This window comes from Calidris pugnax, unplaced genomic scaffold, assembly GCF_001431845.1.
Source record: "Calidris pugnax isolate Ruff unplaced genomic scaffold, ASM143184v1 scaffold118, whole genome shotgun sequence".
Taxonomy (NCBI): domain Eukaryota; kingdom Metazoa; phylum Chordata; class Aves; order Charadriiformes; family Scolopacidae; genus Calidris; species Calidris pugnax.
In genome coordinates this window covers 205829-224460 of record NW_015090855.1, presented here as the reverse complement: position 1 = coordinate 224460, position 18632 = coordinate 205829, and the positions used below count along the sequence as shown (strand labels likewise).

At 47.2% G+C, this 18632-nt stretch overlaps 1 protein-coding gene across 2 annotated transcripts; it reads right to left on the bottom strand.

Annotated features, from left to right (window-relative positions):
• Positions 1 to 38: 38 nt before the first annotated feature.
• Positions 39 to 8948, bottom strand: SERINC3 (serine incorporator 3). Of its 2 annotated transcripts, XM_014943759.1 has the most exons (11): positions 8921 to 8940; positions 8059 to 8115; positions 7411 to 7572; positions 6750 to 6943; positions 5533 to 5612; positions 4683 to 4820; positions 3646 to 3815; positions 2805 to 2895; positions 2226 to 2403; positions 1560 to 1787; positions 39 to 914 (listed from the first exon to the last, which is right to left on the bottom strand). In XM_014943759.1, the coding sequence occupies exons 2-11, from the start codon at positions 8095 to 8097 to the stop codon at positions 776 to 778; spliced, it is 1419 nt and encodes a 472-aa protein (XP_014799245.1). In that variant the 5' UTR covers positions 8098 to 8115; positions 8921 to 8940; the 3' UTR covers positions 39 to 775. The 2 variants fall into 2 exon arrangements, with proteins under 2 accessions (XP_014799245.1, XP_014799246.1); XM_014943760.1 differs by lacking the exon at positions 8059 to 8115 and having other exon boundaries at positions 8873 to 8948.
• Between the last annotated feature and the right edge of the window lie 9684 nt (positions 8949 to 18632).

Here is an 18632-nt window from a genome sequence, read left to right as displayed (position 1 = left end):
TTTGCATTGGAGAATAACACTTCTCAAGAGAGCTGGGACAGTTTCAGTAGTTAGTCCACTTTATTCAAATGAGTTACAGTGCAATAATAATCATAATTTTTATAAGCAATCAATTAGAAGCTTTATTTGTCCACCGTAATTATGAAGTTGTTGAAGCTAGTCATACACTTACCACTCAATATTTGGCAAACACACTAAAAAAAGAAGCTGCCTCTTAGAAAGGGCAAGTTTGTTCGTAAAAAGCATTAGAGTTAACCACATTTTTGACCTCCAAGTTGTGTTTCTTTGGTAAGAAATAAGGGGGAGTTTGCCACAACATAGGAAGGTAAGTATAAATTTAAATAAACTTTTACAGTGGAATGTAGAAGTCACGCAGCATGGCTTAGACTTCCAGGAACTGAAGCCTTAGCATACTAGTGCATTATGCTGAATATAATTGTGCTTTAAAATATATTACTTCATATTTAGCTAAATGTTACTTCTATTCAATAGAAAGGTTGTGGCTATTGGACAGAACAGGTGTCTTGTGCTTTGACAGCACGGCTGTAGTGAATTTAAAAAATGTAGTAATAACCATAACTGAAGGTTAAAATAAAAAGATAACTGATGATACTTTTGATCCTGCACCAAGCATTATGCAATACACAACTTTCTAGCCACCTGCATGTTAATATCAACATAAGATAGTAACATAAACTAACTACAGCAATACACGAACATTTTGGCTTTCAGCAAAAAGCTCCCCACTTTTGTAAGCTCAGACAGGTGCAGCAATTTAACTGAAGTCCCTATTAGTAAGGACAAGGGGAGCCACTAGGGTCCAAAAATAGAGGAGGAGACAAAGCCAGCTGGAGGTTATCTTCATCCACACAGCTGGCCAGGTGCTTGTCATTGTCTTAAAATCTGCATCAGGGCTAAAAAAGTAAAGAAGTCAATTAATAGATACAGAAGACACCTTCCACTGTTCCTTGCTACATCTCATATGAATCTGTCTCAATCATTTGGGACACTGCAGTGAAAAGCCTTTGCAGGAAGATGGTAAGAAAACGTAGCCAGCATTAGACTCCTGAGGGCTGCTGTTCTGTGACTGCATTTGCTAATTTATACAATACAGCAGTCCTAGGGACAACAGTCATAAGCTTCAGCAGCAGAGGAAATGTTTTAAGTGCTCCCAACAGATCTAGGAAGTCATATTTCCATTCAAGTGGCATGTCTGGCTGTCCCTGCACATTCTTCTCAGGGAGAAGAGCCAGTAATATTAGCCTGGCCTCTGACAAACTTCACAGGACACCACCTTAAACCAATTTCATACGTATCCTTCCTGCTGCTTGCCTTTCCAAAGGATAGCCCTTTCTGCCCTTGCAGCTGGGAAGCAGTCCACTAGGACTACAGTTGCTGGCTTTACCTTTCTACATCATAATTAGCCACACAAAATTGAGAAGGCACAACTATAATGCAACTGGCACACGGAGAGCCCCCTAACCAGCTTGGCAGGAGTCTCCTGTCCACCTGGAAACACGGGATGGAACACACAGCCCGTCACTTTGTCTCACTCTTACCTGTACCAGTTTGTGAGTGTCATCATGATGTAAAGAGAGGCGAGACAGAGCATGAAGTGAAAGAAGGTGTAGTTGTACTGAACCCCTTCCTTCTCGTTATCCATGACACGGCGCACTTCTCCTTCCTCCGCAGCCCCGCTGCCCGCTCCCACCGGCTCCTCCAGGAAGGCACTGTCGCTCCCCGACAGCGTCAGCTTGTTCACCTGGCTGTTACTTGAAGAGCGAATGCTGAAGTGTAACCAAAAGATAGACATGGTTAAAAACTCCTTTTTCAGTTAGCTATGTTTGCTAACAAAGCAAGCAACAGCCCACAATGAATGTCTGGGACTAGCAAATATGAATTTTTAAAATCCATCTGGAAACATGAGGAAGCTCCTCAGAGAGATCTGTTTTCATCTGAGCTTTTGTTAACCTAATTAAACAGTGTTCCTAGTCCAGGTCTTGTGACACATTTTGTTCTGTAATCTGATTTGGGCTAATAAAGCCTCTCCTCAGCCACAAAACAGAACACAGTTTTATTAGCAGTATTTAGGCTTGGGCTGAGACAGCACCTGGATATGAATAAATGCAGGGATATTTTTCACTAGACCCAGATTAAAAAAAAAAAGATAAAAAAAGACAGACAAATCCCAGTTGTATATCATTGGATAGCAGTGCGGATCCTACCTGGAATACAAGAGGCAAAGGACAAAGATAATCAACCCAACAACACTCTGGGCATCCCACCACTGTAGGGACTTGGGCGGAGCTGGAGTAGCAGGTACCACAGTGGCATTTGCTGGAGCAACTGTGGGTGCAGTAATCTGGATAATGATGTTCAGCAAACTTGGGTTACAGCTTCGTTCTGAAAGAGATTTCAAGGCAGATTAAAGAGAGATGAGCTTTTACAGCATTTAGTTGAGAGAAGTTGACAGTAAGCTTGCAGTTTTTCATTCCCTCTAACTGGTGATGTCTTTGATTCCCAGAGCCAGCAATGGCATGGAATAGTCTTCCTTCCTGTGAGGCAAGAGTGTAATAAATACAAAAAAGTGGGAATGCCATGACTCTGTTTCCTACCCTCCCCACACAAATACACCAGGTTAGTTCTGGAAAGAGGCAATTTGATGGTTTCAGTAACATCAGCTTACTGCCTCGCTCTTATCTAGACAGATAAAATTCTCACACATCGATCTGTAATAACTGAGCCCCATCATCAGCTTCTGCTTTCACACCAAGCTACCTTACTTGAGACAGCCAGTTGCTTACCAGGCTCATTGGACATGGCTGACCAAGTGAGATACATGGTGTAGAGCGTGATCACAGAGGACTGGAGGAGGCCAGAGTAAGTGTGATGTTCCTGTTCAAAGACAAAACAGCAAAGCCAAGGTCAAAACTTGCCAAGGGCAAGTTTTACCTGTAGTTTATGGATAGTTTCACCCTGATGCCACACATTCAACAGTTACCAGCATGCAAAACTTTATTTTTTAGAAATGCATTGGGCTTTGTTCTATGTTTAAAAGACCGGAAGGAAATCCTTACAGTAATACAATTTATGCAGTGAACAACTGAAAAATAGAAGTAATAAGCAAACCAAATCCAGTTTTTCTGCACCCAGGACTCAGTTCTGGGTTCTTACTGAATTAATCCCAACTTCCTAAACAGTTACATAGAAACAAATGTAGCATGTGATTTATTTGAGCAATACCAGTTCAGAATCAAGTAACATGTAAGCTTCCTCTTATATAAAACACGCTTAACTGTAATTTCAAAGCCACATTATTAAGCCAATAAATTCCCAGCTTATTTTGCTTTTCCCTAATGGGTTTCTCTGTTCTGCCAGAACCTTCACCACTAAAACCACACCAGCAGTCCCCCACATGGAAACAAAGTCCAAAACTATGTTAGCCAAAAAAAGCCTATCTTAAGGAAATACGTCACTACGTAGTGCAGTGGTTTCAAAGCAAGATTATTTTTTTTTCAAATGTTCCAGGCTAGCATAGCTACAAAACCCAAATTTTAAAGTTCGTATCTCTGACTGAACTGGTACTACATCTTTCTTCCTTCCCTGCTTTGTATGTCAGAAGAAAGTGGTAGAGAAAAATAATACCTGAACTTTTGGAAGGACTGAAACAATGGAGACAGCGATGCACAAGATGATATTAATGCCTATGAAGAACTTGTTCTCAGTGCAGTCATCAGGCTTCGTGTAGAAAATACAGAAAAGCACAACAAAAACCAGTGACAAGGCGTAGAACAAGCTTGTACAGGACAGCAGAGCTGGAGGGGAAAAAAATTAACTGTTAGAATATGCGTGTAGTTTAACAGTACATCTAAGTTGATTTAATGACCAGCTACCACTGTAATGAGACAGTCCCTCCTCCTCACTTGGGAGTCTAGTTCAGAAAACCAGACTAGCAGAATGCATTTTTATTAGGCAAGGCTAAATTTCTGCTTTGGCTCACTAAGCAGCGTAGCTCAGAGGAAAGCCAATGCTGCCATCAGGGGAATAAGACCTGCCTTTCAGCAGCAGTTTAATTGGTTTAACTGATGTCAAGCCACGATGTCAAAATGAGAATGCTTTGTGCACACTTCTCATGGGCTATTTATAAGCCCTGCATTCGCCCTTCTACGCCTGAGGACAGCCATTTTCATTTCCATTCTGCTGTGTTCTTTATAAGAAGCTACAAAATGCTGTTGCAGCATTCACGAGCAAAGGACCACAACAATTAGCACTTTGTAATTTAGTGGTCAGCTCGGGACCATGCGCTGAGGCATGTTTTGTGTTGTGCTGAAGCCACTGTCATTGACATAACCTACTTCCTGAAGACCTCAGGAGAGGAGGCAGCAAAGCCAAGTCAGAGCTGAAGAGATGCAGGCAACTGTCTCTGCACTCGCACCGCAAATTAGGCAAGTGGTGTTTACTATGACTGTTGGATCTGCTAATCACGAGCCTAAAACATTGTGCATTTCATTTAATGAGGGGAAAAAAAGCAACACAGCAGCTATTAATTCCAGATGTTTACAGTAGTGACTCAAGGCGACTGTGGAGTGTAATTCTAGGTATGTTTGCAAACTAATAAGTGATATTCTGCAGAGTACTGGCCAGCAAAAACAAATCCTTTCTTTACTGGGTAAGATTCGTACCTGCATACCAACATTTAGAATTTCCCTCCTCCATTCTCTTAACCCAGCTCTCATTCCAGGAGTGAGCAAAGTCCACAAGAAGCACCAACTGGATAAGAATGAAGATAACAGCTCCACAAACACCAATACCAAACCAAACTAGAAAAGGGAGCAAGAAAAACAGGGTTAGCTTTCATCGTTTCCATGCTGCCCTAGTTTAATAAAAATAAAAAGCTCCTAATTATACTGCAGACAAATAATGAAAAAATCTGAAACTCCATTTAGAAATGCAGATGCTGTTAATCACTTTGGCCTCCATCCTGCAGAATTGTGCAAGATGTCCCAGCTACTGAAGGGTGCAGCTTATGCTAGTCAAGCTGAGCATGGGAATGTTGAGTCCAACTCGTTTCCAGAATGAAGGATCTAACACAAGACACCTTTGTGTACATAAGTACACAAAGTACCATCACGCCACATTTCTTTGAGGATCAACCACCCTTTCAAGTTCCTGTGATGTGGCCAGACAGTAAAGTTTTCTTGAACAGATTTTTCAGAGACTCTAGGGAAGCATTTAACCATTTGGCAGTGTTCTGAGCTGCCTCTAATCCAAAGAGTGTCAGAAGACTCAGCCCAGTCCCCGCTGTGTCACGGAGTATCCAATTGTTAATACATGACACTTCTGCACTTGAAAAGAGATTGCTTATTGCCCTAACTTCAGTTGGTCACCAAAATACTGGATGAACCAAGATACTCTAATGAAGTAGGACAGAATCTGTGTCTTCTAGAAGATAACTTTCACTGTCACATCTATAGCCTGGTAAGTCTGTGAAAAGGTTTATCACACAATTCCATGATGATGTATTCACTGTACCTCTTGTGAAGGGCCCTTCAGGAATGTAAAATGCTCCAACCATGATACCCACAATGGCAGCTATTTTGAAGAACCAGAACCTTTAAAAGGAAGATAAAAGAAAATATTGGTCTTACTTTGCACACAATGCTCATATTTTACCTGATCTGCAAGCAGCTTGCTGTACAAAGATGAGGATCTAACAAAAATTTAAAGAAAAAAATAACTGTGTTCAGTGGGATTATGGATAACGATGTTCACCAAATCAGGGGGAGAGGGTGAAGCAATACATTGGAGACACGGACTGACAGAAACCTCAGAGTTCATCAAAGGCAAATACAGAGCATTGCACCTGTGACAGAAAAACCCCATGCAACAGGACAGAGTTGGGGAGGACTAGCTAGAAAGCTTTGCTGAAAGAAGCTCTTGCTCCAAGAAATGGAACGTGAGTTAGCAGCTCATCCTTCCAGGGAAGAAGGCTAACTCTGCACTGTTCAGCTCAGAGAAGGGAAAAGGGAGATCCAATTGCTGCTTTCAACTGCCTAAAAGAAAGGTGACAAAACAAAACCAGACTCTTCCTGCAGGTGCACAGTGAAAGGACAAGCTGCAAAAACAGAAACTCTTTCTCTTTCTCTTTTTGCAAGCTGCAAAAAGAGAAACTACCACTAGATATTGCAAAAAATTGCACAGGTTTCCCAGAGAGGTCAAAGCATCCCCATCCTTTGAGACATTTAAATTTCAACTAGAAAAGACTGTGAATAACCCACTCCACGTTGGTCCTGCTCTGACCAGGGGGTTGGATCAGATGATCTCCAAATGTCCCTTTCAAATTAAATGGCTCTATGATAATTCAGTCATCTAGCCCAGAATCAATCCAGTTGAATCAGTGAATCAGAAACCAGTTTCTGCTGGATTACCGAGTCAGACTGGCCTAGTGAATGTCCCAACGAGTGCTAGAATCAGTGCAAGGATGGTGATATAAATGAGCTGAAATACATCATCACTGTGGAAACACAGAGCACAGAGCCCTTTTGGTTACCCAGCCTCAGAACATTATCACTACATCGAACACATCACATAAATAGAAAGCTTTTTAGGAGACTAAAGTGTTCCTCGATATTTAGTTGAAAAGAAACCTGTGGCTGTCAATGTATGCATAGACAATTCACCACTGAGTTCAGCAAAGAAACGTGAGAGAAGAAACAAGCTGGAAGACCAGACAGCTGGCTCACACATACCCATTGTGTACCGAGGCTCTTGGATCGTTACTTGTTTTCACTTGTATCATGAGCAGAGAGAGGATAAAGAAGAACACTGCCATGGCAAAGCTGATGCGATACACAGCTCTATATCCCACAAACACATCACAGCTGACAAAGCCATTCATGTGCGGTATCCGAGTATGAAGCCCTTCATCACAAAATCCAGGTATCTGAGCAAAGACACGTTTAGTTGTGAGTTTACATCTGCATTTGCAAATCCATTCTTTAAGCACTCTTAACAGTTAAGGTTCTCAGTCAGCTCTCTTCTGGGAGTTCTGATAACAAAATACCTTATTGCTCAGCAAGTCTGCACAGACCTCATTATCGTCCATCCCCATGACATCACTAAACGCAGCCAGGATGATTAAGATACCAAAGCAGCAGGCCTCTGATAATGACTGGCCCCTCCAGGTCTGGTGGGGCTTCAGAGACCAGGCATGTACTTAAAAATGTATGTCCACTGAATTTGCTACTTCAGCTAGAAGTTGTTTGGTACATGCAGTATCTTAACTCAGGGGACAAAGCAGATTTGGGTATTTCTGTCTCTCATGTAATCCATTCCCCACTAAAGAGAACCAACAGTCACTGGCACAAATGAGTTTTGCAAATAGGTAGAAAGAGGCTTTTCCTTCCCTACCTTTTTCAGCTGCTGTTCCATCCCCGGTGCCAGCATAATGCAGGCAAGAACAGTGCTGAGGAAGAGGAGGAAGGCATAGATAAGCCGTGTCACTGTTGAGTTCTTGCTGTTGGGACAGCACCGGCACAGTAAGCAGGAGGCACCGCTGCACAGACAGGGAATCTGAAGGACAGACAGACGGAACAGTGAGGGCATTCCCCTCGCGGCTGGAAACCCCCAACCCCATCACAGACACCCCCGCTCCCTGCCGGAGCACAGAGATGAGCAGTGTAACCGCCATTTCTGGCTGATATCGGGTTTGGAAACACCCGTGAACAACCTGCCGTTATCAGCCCGGGGGCCCGGCCCGGCCGCGCTCACCCACACCGCCAGGGAAGGGTAGGGCCCCGCCTCCCGGCCAGGCAGGGAAGAAGCAGGGTATCTACAGCCTGGCCCCCGCTCTGCCCCGAGGGGCTGGAGCCGCTCCCGGAGCCGGCGGGACCACGCTCCTGCCCAGAGACCGAGGGAGGGCGGTCACTGGGGTCACCGGCCCCGGGGGAGTCACCGGCCCCGGGGGAGTCACCGGCCCCGGAGCGCCGGCGGAGGCCCCGCTCGGGGCCGGGGCTGCTCCCCGGAGGGGTGAGACCCACCGCCCCCGCCGCCACTCACCCAGCTGGCCAGCGAGCAGACCCCCAGCGCCGCCCCCATGGCGCCGCCGCCGCCGCCCCCGAGCGCCCTCCAGCCGCTTCCTGCTTCCGCCCCCACCCCGCGGGGGTCAGGCGGCCGCCGTCCGGCACCGCCGCCGCTCATTGGCTGTCCCCGCCATGCCGGCGCGCGCTGAGGCGGCTGCCCGCCAATGGGAAGGCGGGATGGAGCCGCGCGCGGGCAGGAGGGGCGGCGGGGGCGGGCGAGGGGGAGCTGTTGTTTACGAACACTTCCTCCGCCTCCTCCGGCGCGACGCTGACGTATGGAAAAAGGACGCTGATTGGTTGAAAGCCTCAGCGGGTGGGCGGTTCCTCCGGCAGCGCAGCCAATGATTGATCCCGTCCTGTCCCGGGGGCCGCTGGGGGCGCTCGGCGGTTGCTATGGCAGCAGCGCGGGCGGGCCGCCGGCATGGCGGCGGGGCGGGGGGTTTGGAAACCCCCGTAAACACCCTGCCGTTATCAGCCCGGGGGCCCGGCCCGGCCGCGCTCACCCACACCGCCAGGGAAGGGTAGGGCCCCGCCTCCCGGCCAGGCAGGGAAGAAGCAGGGTATCTACAGCCTGGCCCCCGCTCTGCCCCGAGGGGCTGGAGCCGCTCCCGGAGCCGGCGGGACCACGCTCCTGCCCAGAGACCGAGGGAGGGCGGTCACTGGGGTCACCGGCCCCGGGGGAGTCACCGGCCCCGGGGGAGTCACCGGCCCCGGAGCGCCGGCGGAGGCCCCGCTCGGGGCCGGGGCTGCTCCCCGGAGGGGTGAGACCCACCGCCCCCGCCGCCACTCACCCAGCTGGCCAGCGAGCAGACCCCCAGCGCCGCCCCCATGGCGCCGCCGCCGCCGCCCCCGAGCGCCCTCCAGCCGCTTCCTGCTTCCGCCCCCACCCCGCGGGGGTCAGGCGGCCGCCGTCCGGCACCGCCGCCGCTCATTGGCTGTCCCCGCCATGCCGGCGCGCGCTGAGGCGGCTGCCCGCCAATGGGAAGGCGGGATGGAGCCGCGCGCGGGCAGGAGGGGCGGCGGGGGCGGGCGAGGGGGAGCTGTTGTTTACGAACACTTCCTCCGCCTCCTCCGGCGCGACGCTGACGTATGGAAAAAGGACGCTGATTGGTTGAAAGCCTCAGCGGGTGGGCGGTTCCTCCGGCAGCGCAGCCAATGATTGATCCCGTCCTGTCCCGGGGGCCGCTGGGGGCGCTCGGCGGTTGCTATGGCAGCAGCGCGGGCGGGCCGCCGGCATGGCGGCGGGGCGGGCGGGACCTGCCACCGGGCCGCCCCGGCCACAGGCGGGGTTCAGCGCCCAATACACCGTGTGTCCCTGCCCCTGAGAGCCAACAGCTCGCAGTGCGCCCCGGTGTGCCCCGTGCCCCGTCCGCACGGATAAAACCGCCCCCCCCCACACACACCCCGTGTCCCGGAGGGGACAAGGCCTGAGGGGGCGCGGTGACAGGCGTCACCCCCGAGCGAAGGTTGCGTTGGGGCTGTATGAGTTGCACCTGCGTCACCGCTGACCTCACCGGAGGGACTTGTGACAACCGGGACACCCGAGGAAGCGGGCGGGCGGCCTCCTGCCCCTTCACCGGGCTCCCTGGGCGGGCGACAGGGGTGTGAGCAGTGGCCGTGCTGCTCCTCTACTGGGGGACGCGGCTGTCACCTCCCTGCCTGCAGCCCAGGGGCCTGCTTGGCCTCGCAGTTGTTTGAGGAGGAATCTGTAGCTCATTCCCTCTCTTGTCCCGTGGTGGTGTGGACACCTCACATCACGTTTCTGCCCCTCTTTTCATACGTGCTTTGCTGGGCACTGAAGGATGTCTGGGGGTTTTGGCCTGTGTAGCATTGTAACAGGGCTCTGGGTGGAAACAGGAAAGCTCCCAAGCCTTTCAGAGGTGGAGTCTCTTCTCCCAAGTCACAGGCGACGGGACAAGAGGAAACGGCCTCAAGTTGTGCCAGGGGAGGTTCAGGTTGCATATTAGGAAAATCTTCTTCACTGAAAGGGCTATCAGGCATTGGAATGGGCTGCCCAGGGAGGTGGTTGAGGCCCCATCCCTGGAGGTGTTCAAAAGATGAATTGACATGGTGCTTGGGAATATGGTTTAGTGTTGGTGTGTGTGTTTTGTGTGGTGGTGTGTTTGTGTGGGCTTTTTTTTTTTTAATGTTTGGACTAGATGATCATAAAGGTCCCTTCCAACCTGGGCGATTCTGTGAGACACATCTCCGTCAGCTCACACTAGCCTCAGTCCATAGACTGAAGGTGCACGGTTGTAAAAGCCAGAGATGTAGCTTCCTTTAAATTAGAAGAAGAGGTGGAGGAACCACGTGAAAAGAGACATTGTTCTGCTGCCGCCCAGAGCGCAGGGGCCTCTCTGGTTTTGGATTACCAGCGTTCTGCCAGACTGGCAGCTCGGAGGAGTTAGAGAAAACCAGCCGAGTGCTGTGCTCCTTGTTGCTAAAGCCTGGGAGCAAATGAGATGCGTGAGAGGTTGTGAGGATGTAACAACAGTGAGAAGGTGACAAAAGTCAATAAAAAAGTTTAGTAAAGTGGTTTGGAGCTATTTAATTGGCATTAGTGTTGCACAATGTCAGAAGGCAGGGTCAGAACTGACCAGTTTGACTTATATATTTTGGCTGCAGCAACTCCAGCTATTGCATGTCACATCCCACTGCATCAGACCCTTCTTTCCTTCACATATTCCCTTTCTGAAAAACCTGCTTCCATCACAGAAAGGGACACCAAATCAGAACAACAGCTTTTTTGCCATCTAAAATTGCAAAGAAATAACAAAGAGCATCCAGTAAAACAGCCACTTGCTTTCCACAGCAGCTTTAATGCTCAGAATATATGAACATTATGTTAGCAGTATCACCTCTCTTGTAATCAGCCTCATTCATGGAGACACACAGGCTTCTTTCAGAAAAGGATCACACCATAAATCATGGAAACTGTGCTTCCTTCAGATAATATATGAGCCTTTATTATTAACATATTTTTATTAGCCTTTTAGGTACACCAGCTGGATCTGTAAGAAGGCTTTTGCCACATCCCTGCTGCTTCCCCCCTTTGTTCACATGAATGTATGCAGAATAAAAGCAGAATCCAAAATTCTGTGTTGCCTTCCCAGTAATCCTGGGTAAATAATTTCACAGGTATATTACTAATACAGTGATGAAACTCAGCTAAATCCCGAGTCTGAGAACGTTTTCTTCAGAGGAAATTTATGAGACTTAACAGTTTTGTTAAGTACTGTGGGATCCTCCGCTGGGTGATGCCTGGGAAAGACAAAGGATACAGATAAAAAGCTTTTTCCTTCCACTGTCCACGTAAGAAGAGATTTCCAAGTGCTCTTTTTACTTCCTGACATAAAGCCCCTCTGCTTCTGCATAACATCACCTCCAACCACCCGTGTTTAATGGGAGATAAGGATGATGTCAGCCTAGTGACTGTCAGCTCTGGGAACGAGACAGGATGTGGCAGGAGGTTATCCTGGTTTGTACAAAAATACCCTGCTCTGGTATGTTAATCGGTGCTGGCAGCGGGATGAAATGGTGCATCCCTTATGTATCTATACGTTACGTCGCATACACAGCTAGGTGTTAGTTGAAATGCCTGGAATAAACCCCTTGGAATTAGGTAATATTTTAAAGGAAGTGTTTCAGATGTAGTCATTTGAAAGTAGTTCTCTGCAGTTCTTTGTGCAACTGAGCTCATAAAAAAAAATGTCACTCAAGCTTCTGCGTTCGTGCTATTCCTGTTAATCTCAAGGGTCTCCCTTTCATGATAACAAAAATGCAGAACTTTTCCTCGTGTTCCCCAGAGTATTTGAGGGTCCCTGCTCTGCATGGACTGTATTTTTACAGGTAACAGATCCCACAGACAGTTTATAATCAAATAACCCTTAGACCACCCGGAATCTTTCAGTCAGGTGAAGGGAACTGCAAATTGGAATGGCTGGGTCAAGCCAAATGTAAAAATTAAAAAATCATAGGTAGTCTGTGTTTCTGCAGTAGTGCAGCCTTGACCCACACATGGGTCTAAACACCTTACTGTGCTCTGGCCTGCACAAACTTCCAAATTTTGCGGTACCAGTTCTAATATAACCCTTCTAATTATTGGACTTCTGTGAAGCGTTTGGCTTTGAACAGTGTTTGTAACTGGGCTTTGGTTGGATCTCCAGAGCATAAAGAATTACACAATTTTCTTTAGGGACAACAGCTGTTTAGTTCATGCTTTGGGTTCCACCATCCGGATTTTAAACGGTGCTTTGAGAACAGCTGTCAAAGTCCTCCAGCCGTGAGGAGGTTAGTCATTAGATAATGGGCAAAATACTGCTATGGCTGAAACCACCAGTGGGGTTAATTAAATCATAGAATCACTGAATGGTTAGAGTTGGAAGAGACCTTAAAGATCATCGGGTTCCAACCCCCCTGCCCTGGGCAGGGACACCTCCCACCAGACCAGGTTGCTCAAAGACCCATCCAGCCTGGCCTTGAACCCTTCCAGGGATGGGGCAGCCACAGCTTCCCTGGGCAACCTGTTCCAGCGCCTCACCACTCTCACAGGAAAGACCCTCCTCCTAATATCCAATCTAAATCTCCCCTCTTCCAATTTAAAACCATTACCCCTTGTCCTGTCACTACACTTCCTGACAAAGAGTCCCTCTCCGGCTCTCCTGTAGGCTCCCTTCAGATGTTGGTAGGCTGCTGTGAGGTCTCCCCGGAGCCTTCTCTTCTCCAGGCTGAAGGCTAAATGGTCAGAGTTAATAGTTTCTACAAAATCATGGTGTTTCAAGAGGAGGTTTGAAAGTCCTCCCAAACATAAACATCATTAAATTTACGGAGGTCCCAGCTGACTTTCTCGGTGGTGGTGTGATCTCCCGGGACTCACCCACCACCAACAGGCAAAGGCCACCGCGTGCTGTTGGCTGCCGTTCCCCGGGGAAGCGCAGTGCCCAGAGCCAGCGGCGGGGCTCTTCCCTGTGCACAGGGTGGCTTCAGGCTCACAAGCCCCTGCAATCTGAGATCAAGATAAATCGACCTGGTCCAAGCTCCCGAGTCGTCAAATATTTGAGCTGCTTTTCTCCGCAGCCCTTTGCTCACGATTTTATAATTCTCTTCCCTTGCCTGCGTGCTCTGTGACTGCATTAGCACCTGCCTCTGCACTTCTTAGACTCTATTTGCCTATCGTGTCATGGATACGTGAGTCATCTTATTTGTGATCTGCTGAGCTGAGTGAGAGTCATAGTAGAGTTGTGCGCTTCAAGGCCATTAGTAACGCTGCTAAAACTTGCATAATATATTCTTCTGTGTCTAAATCCCTGAGAGATTGAGTAACTGTTTTCTTTTTCACCCCAAGTGACTATGCAACTGGATGAGTCACTGCTGTTATGATAGAGGAATTGTAATCTTTCTGCCCGTCCAGTTTTCTTTGGCCAGAAATTTATTTTATAGAACACCTTGGTTCAATCTCCTCCAAGTCCTTATATGTCACCAGAGACCTTTTCACTGACTTTGGTTGGCTTTAGATCATGTGCTCTGGGCTGGAAACTGTGTTAATTCGGGTTATTGGTAAAACAGATGGAGAGAAATGTTCACCTTTACCCAATACTCTGGAATGATATTACTGAGCTCTTTCATCTCATTATTTATGGAAGCGCTGTTGAAAAGTATTTATATAACATTAAATAAAAGGTTATTTTAGAAAAAAGTACAAAAGCACACCAAAACACAAACAGTGATATTCTGGAGGGAATATTTTGTACAGAAGATCTGCAGTGACATCTGTGAATGAGCCATGGAAGGGACGAGCAACAGATGGCTGGTTAAAAGGAGGAGGGAGGGATGCTCAGGCAGGGCCCTCTGGGGAGCAGGATCTGCCCCAGAAGGGGTTGGTGCCATTGGAGCAGCCTTAACCCAGCACCAGGAGCTGGTTGGAGCTCTCCCAGGAGGAACCTCGCAGGCAGAGGCATTGCTGGAGCTTGGCACCTTCCTGCGTCCCCACAGGCGAGACAGAATTAGTGCAGAGCCAGGCACCAGCCCCTGCTCTGCCCGGGGATGCTCATCCGGGCTCAGGTTTGATGCCACAGCCCCTCAGGCTGTAAGGGGCACCAAGGTTCCTGCTTTTAAGTAGCCACTTCAAGAGCTGGTAGCCACAAAGCAAGCTGATCTTCCACTCCAGCACTTTCCAAGCACTCTTACAAATGTTGCTGAGTTTATTGTTTCAAATGTTTTCGTGGTTTTTCTTTGCCTGATATATTTTTTTTCATTAAGCCAGGACTTATTTCTCCTGTCTCTGTGACCCCGTCTCTCCCAGGAGAGCCCACACTGAAATCCAGCTGGCCAGCCGCCTTCTACCAGCGACCGCTGCAGCAGAGCAGCTTCTGGTGAAACAACAGCGGGAGGAAAAGTCGGGAATTTCTGGATTTAATCCTGCCTCCAGCAGTGATGAGTTGTGTGGCTTTAGGTGAGCCACAGGACTATGTGAGTCAGTATGTAAAGTGAGAAAACCAGCATATCCCAGAGTCATGGCAGGCTCTGTTCGTTCATCTTTCCACACAGCTTCAAATCAGAGGAGTGCCTGACCCAATTTTTTCTCGTACTACAAAGAGCAATACAAGATCATACTGGCCATAGTAGTTTCTTTCAGCTGGAGATTCCTTTTCCCCTCTTTTTCCTTTGTCCCCCATATTGGTGCTGCTGCTTTCCAGGATGCTCTGAAGCTAGTGGAATCAGTTTTTTTTCAGAAATCTTTTAAATCATGTAAATCCCCCTGGCACACCAGCAGACATTTTAGATATTGCATTTTTGCACTTGCTCCAGGAAGCATTTCACATCTTACAGTTGCTCATGTTGCTGTATTTTTTTAAAGAAGGGAAAACAGTCCCTTCCTCTTGTGTCTCCAGCAGAGACTGTTTCTCCTTGAGGAAGGAGTTCACATGATCATATAGATGCGTCAGATAAATCCCTTCCCACGTTTGATATTTGCTAAGTTGAACGATTGTTATTCCAAAGCCAATAGCTGGGATGGTTGTGTGATTTAATGTCTCCGGAGCAATTTTTTTTCTTCTGTTCACAAGCTTTAAAGAAATGAGGTCTAAAAATGAAATCCCTCAACTTAGAAAGACTCACTAACCAAACACTCTCAACTACGTTATCTTCACAAATATTTCTCCCTGTTTGTTTGTTTAAAGCTGGCCAAGAGTTCCAGAAATACTTTTAAGATAACAAAAATGGGCATCCAGATCGGAAAGGAACTCTGTATATAGAAACACTGAAATACTACTGGCGGGTGGCTGTGCTGTTAACTCTTTTCTGGTTGCTCTGAACCTCCGTGGCATTGGAGGGTGAGTCACTGCATTCTTCTTTACATAAATGTTTTTTCCCATCCTAGATGATTTTGAAAAAAAGTACCCTGAGGGAGTCTAATAACACAAAGCCATTTCCAGTCCCATCGTTGAGTTCAGTAGGGTTGTTGCCCAAGAGAGACTAAATCAAGTGGTTTCCTGAAGGCGTTGGGTACTGACAAGGCTCAGTGTTCACTGTGTCCACGTGCACGGGGGGCAGACACAGCCACAAGCTTCATTCTGGAAGGGAAGGAAGGGGAAGAACTGAGGGCTGAGTGTTGGTTTATCGGGGGATCTTACAAACCAGCTTCCTGCTGCAGAACACACTTGAGAACGCTGAGCTTTTACTACAAAATCACACAGGCAAATTTTTAAAACGTACGCTGAGGGTGTTGTGTTATTGAAAATTGAGAGTGTCCATAGGACCTCGCTAAGCTTGAGCTTCACAGGGCCTTCAGTGGCAGAAGCAGAGTGATTTCCCCCTAATGTAACTAATAGCTCCATTCTGAATTTGCTGTCTTTGTGAGGGAATGGCAGGACTTTTTTTTTCAGACTCTAAAGGATGGCTTACAATTTTTAGTTAAAAAGTATGTTAGTATAACTGTATTTGTTACTGTGGTTTTAGGGGCTTGTGCAGGACCCAATGCCATGACAGGCCAGCAGAGCAATTCTTATGGATACTTTCTTTTCAAAGCTGTTTTGTCCCAAACGTATTTAATATTGTTACAGTCCTCAAACCATTTCATGCAAGAGCCATCAAAGCGAAGCAGAAATGACATGGTGGGGCCCATGTGTGTGTCAGAAAATGTCACTGCACTAGCGGTGGTTTCTGGGCTGAGAAATAGTCCCTACAAGAACACAGAGCCTTTGGTGAGGTACAGCAGCATAAATGAGGTGTCTCTTTTCCTCTCCTGCTTGGATGGGTTTCATCTCACTGCCTTGGAGCTGCCTACGAGGTAAATATCTACCCCAGGGTAGTCACCGAGCTCTCTCTCTCTCCAGCCAGTGAAGATGGACAGATGGGATCAATTGGTCTCCGACATCTGATCTACCACGACTCCCTTAGTCCTGGCCTCTACTTTACTGCCACGGAAGCTTTGATGTCTTATTTTTAGATGGGTTTTTGTGGTTTTAGAACTTAAGTCTGATTGTCGCTGGATATTAATTTCAGTGAAGAAAATAACGTGCGAAACCTGACGCGTGCCAGTCAGCGAGGAGCCCGCTGGGCAGTGGCAAACTCTGCTCAATTATCAGTCTGTAGGGGTTGAAATTCAGCGAGTGTTTTACAGTGAGGGACCAGATAGTGTTAAGATGTTGCTTAACAGAAGAGCCATTATTTACCATTAATAAAACTGATACCATGACACATTCCTTATGGCGTAGATGTGCTATCATAGCTTGGCAACGGTAACAGGAGGAATTATTCTGCCTGGCTTGCACTCTTGTCTTCATTGTAAAAGGAAAAATAATGAGGCTGTAATTACCCAGCTTGGAACTAAACGAACCCAACTGAAAAAGCTGAATGATGAAAGATGACTCCTAACAGCTTCCCAAACTTAGCTTGTTTGGATACTGTCACCGACGGTGCCAGTGTCAGCTCCTGGATCTCCCTGGCCTGGATCCAGCCGGCACAGCTCAGTTGTTTGGGCTGTGGTGGTGTCCCAGTTTGGAGTAGCGTTGAACAAATAGTGGAAAATATACCATAAGCCTTGCCAAAATGACCTGTTTCCGTAAGGAAGTCAGCATGCAGCAAATGAGGATGAAATTCATAGCACACAAGCCCCTCCATATTAATTCTTGGGGTAAAGATCCCTGTCATGTGATGGTTTACTCCAGACTGCTTTGCTGGTGGGATCACACACTGCTCCCTCCAGCATCCAACATTTTAGTATGTGTGAGGTTTCTCTAATTTTGCATCTTAAATATATCTAATAAACCATTAGATTGAATGAGTCCTTTTTTCCCCCTTCGTGCAAGTAAAGAGGAGAAAAGAGGGGTCTGTTATTCCATTAATTCTAGTTCTCAGTGTCACACAGTTTCTTGTTAGCCAGCAATGCAAGAGCTAGCAGACTTACTTCCCAAATTGGCTTAGATACTGAGAAGCTGATGACCTTCTGTGTGGTGTGTTTGGTGGAGCTGTTGGAGAGCCGAGGATGAATTTCCCATAGCAATGAAGCTGCATAAATGAATGCTTCCAGGTGCCCAACTGGCTACTTTCTTGTTCAACTCACCCTTGAAGACTGCTGAGATTTAATTGTATTATTAATGATATGTTACAGTGCCTGGAAACTTGGATAAATAATAACTGAAAAGGCCTTTTAGTCAAAATAAAGAGGATTTTCCCTCCTGGTTGCTCAGGTCGAGCCCTCATTTCTGCAGGAGAGCAGGCAGGGCTGCTGTGGAGCATATGCCTCTTGTCCAAACAGTGAGATCTCCTGCTGGTTGCCATAGCAATGGGGAGAGCGGAGGCTGTTTGGGGTAGCAATTCCGCAACGCAAGCGCCCGTTTGGTACAGCATCCCCTTGCTTAGCAGCTCCCTCGGTTGGCCAGGTCCCAGCAGCTACCACCAGCTTGAGATGGGCAGCTTGCAAAGTGTCCATCTATAGACTGGGCCATTGTACAGATATTTAGCTTGTTGCAGAGGTTGCTCCCTTGGCCAACATATAGACATACGTTGAAATATAGAAACATCTCTGTTCATTTAGAAATACCAATGGCTTGCAGCATGCTCATCAGGTCACAACTATTGCAGCCACTTTTACCTGCAGAGAGGGGCTATTGGGCAGCACCTTTGCAATTTGGGCAAAGCATATTTTCGACCCCGACTAGAAGTTCTATCTCACTCAGTATTAGAGGGCAAGGAATCCAAAACCCGGACTTTTAGATCAAATATAACCAAAACTTTCTGACCCATGACAACCCGGATGGTGGGCTTCTATTAAAGGGTCTACAAGACCTTCTTATAAGACATCTAACTCAGGACTGCATGGAGCTAAGGTGTTAACATATGGCTCAAGGAAGCTGATATCTATTTAAATACCATCGCTAGGTTATTCTTGTGATGTATAGTCTGAATAAAGATATTTGATGCTTTACCAGGCCAAGTTTTACAAAGCTGAAAGCAATTACTTGAGCGATGTTATAAAAGGAAAACATTTAATCAACAAAAGTGAGTGGCAACTCACTATGAAAATCTGTATGAAAACATTAACCAAAAAAC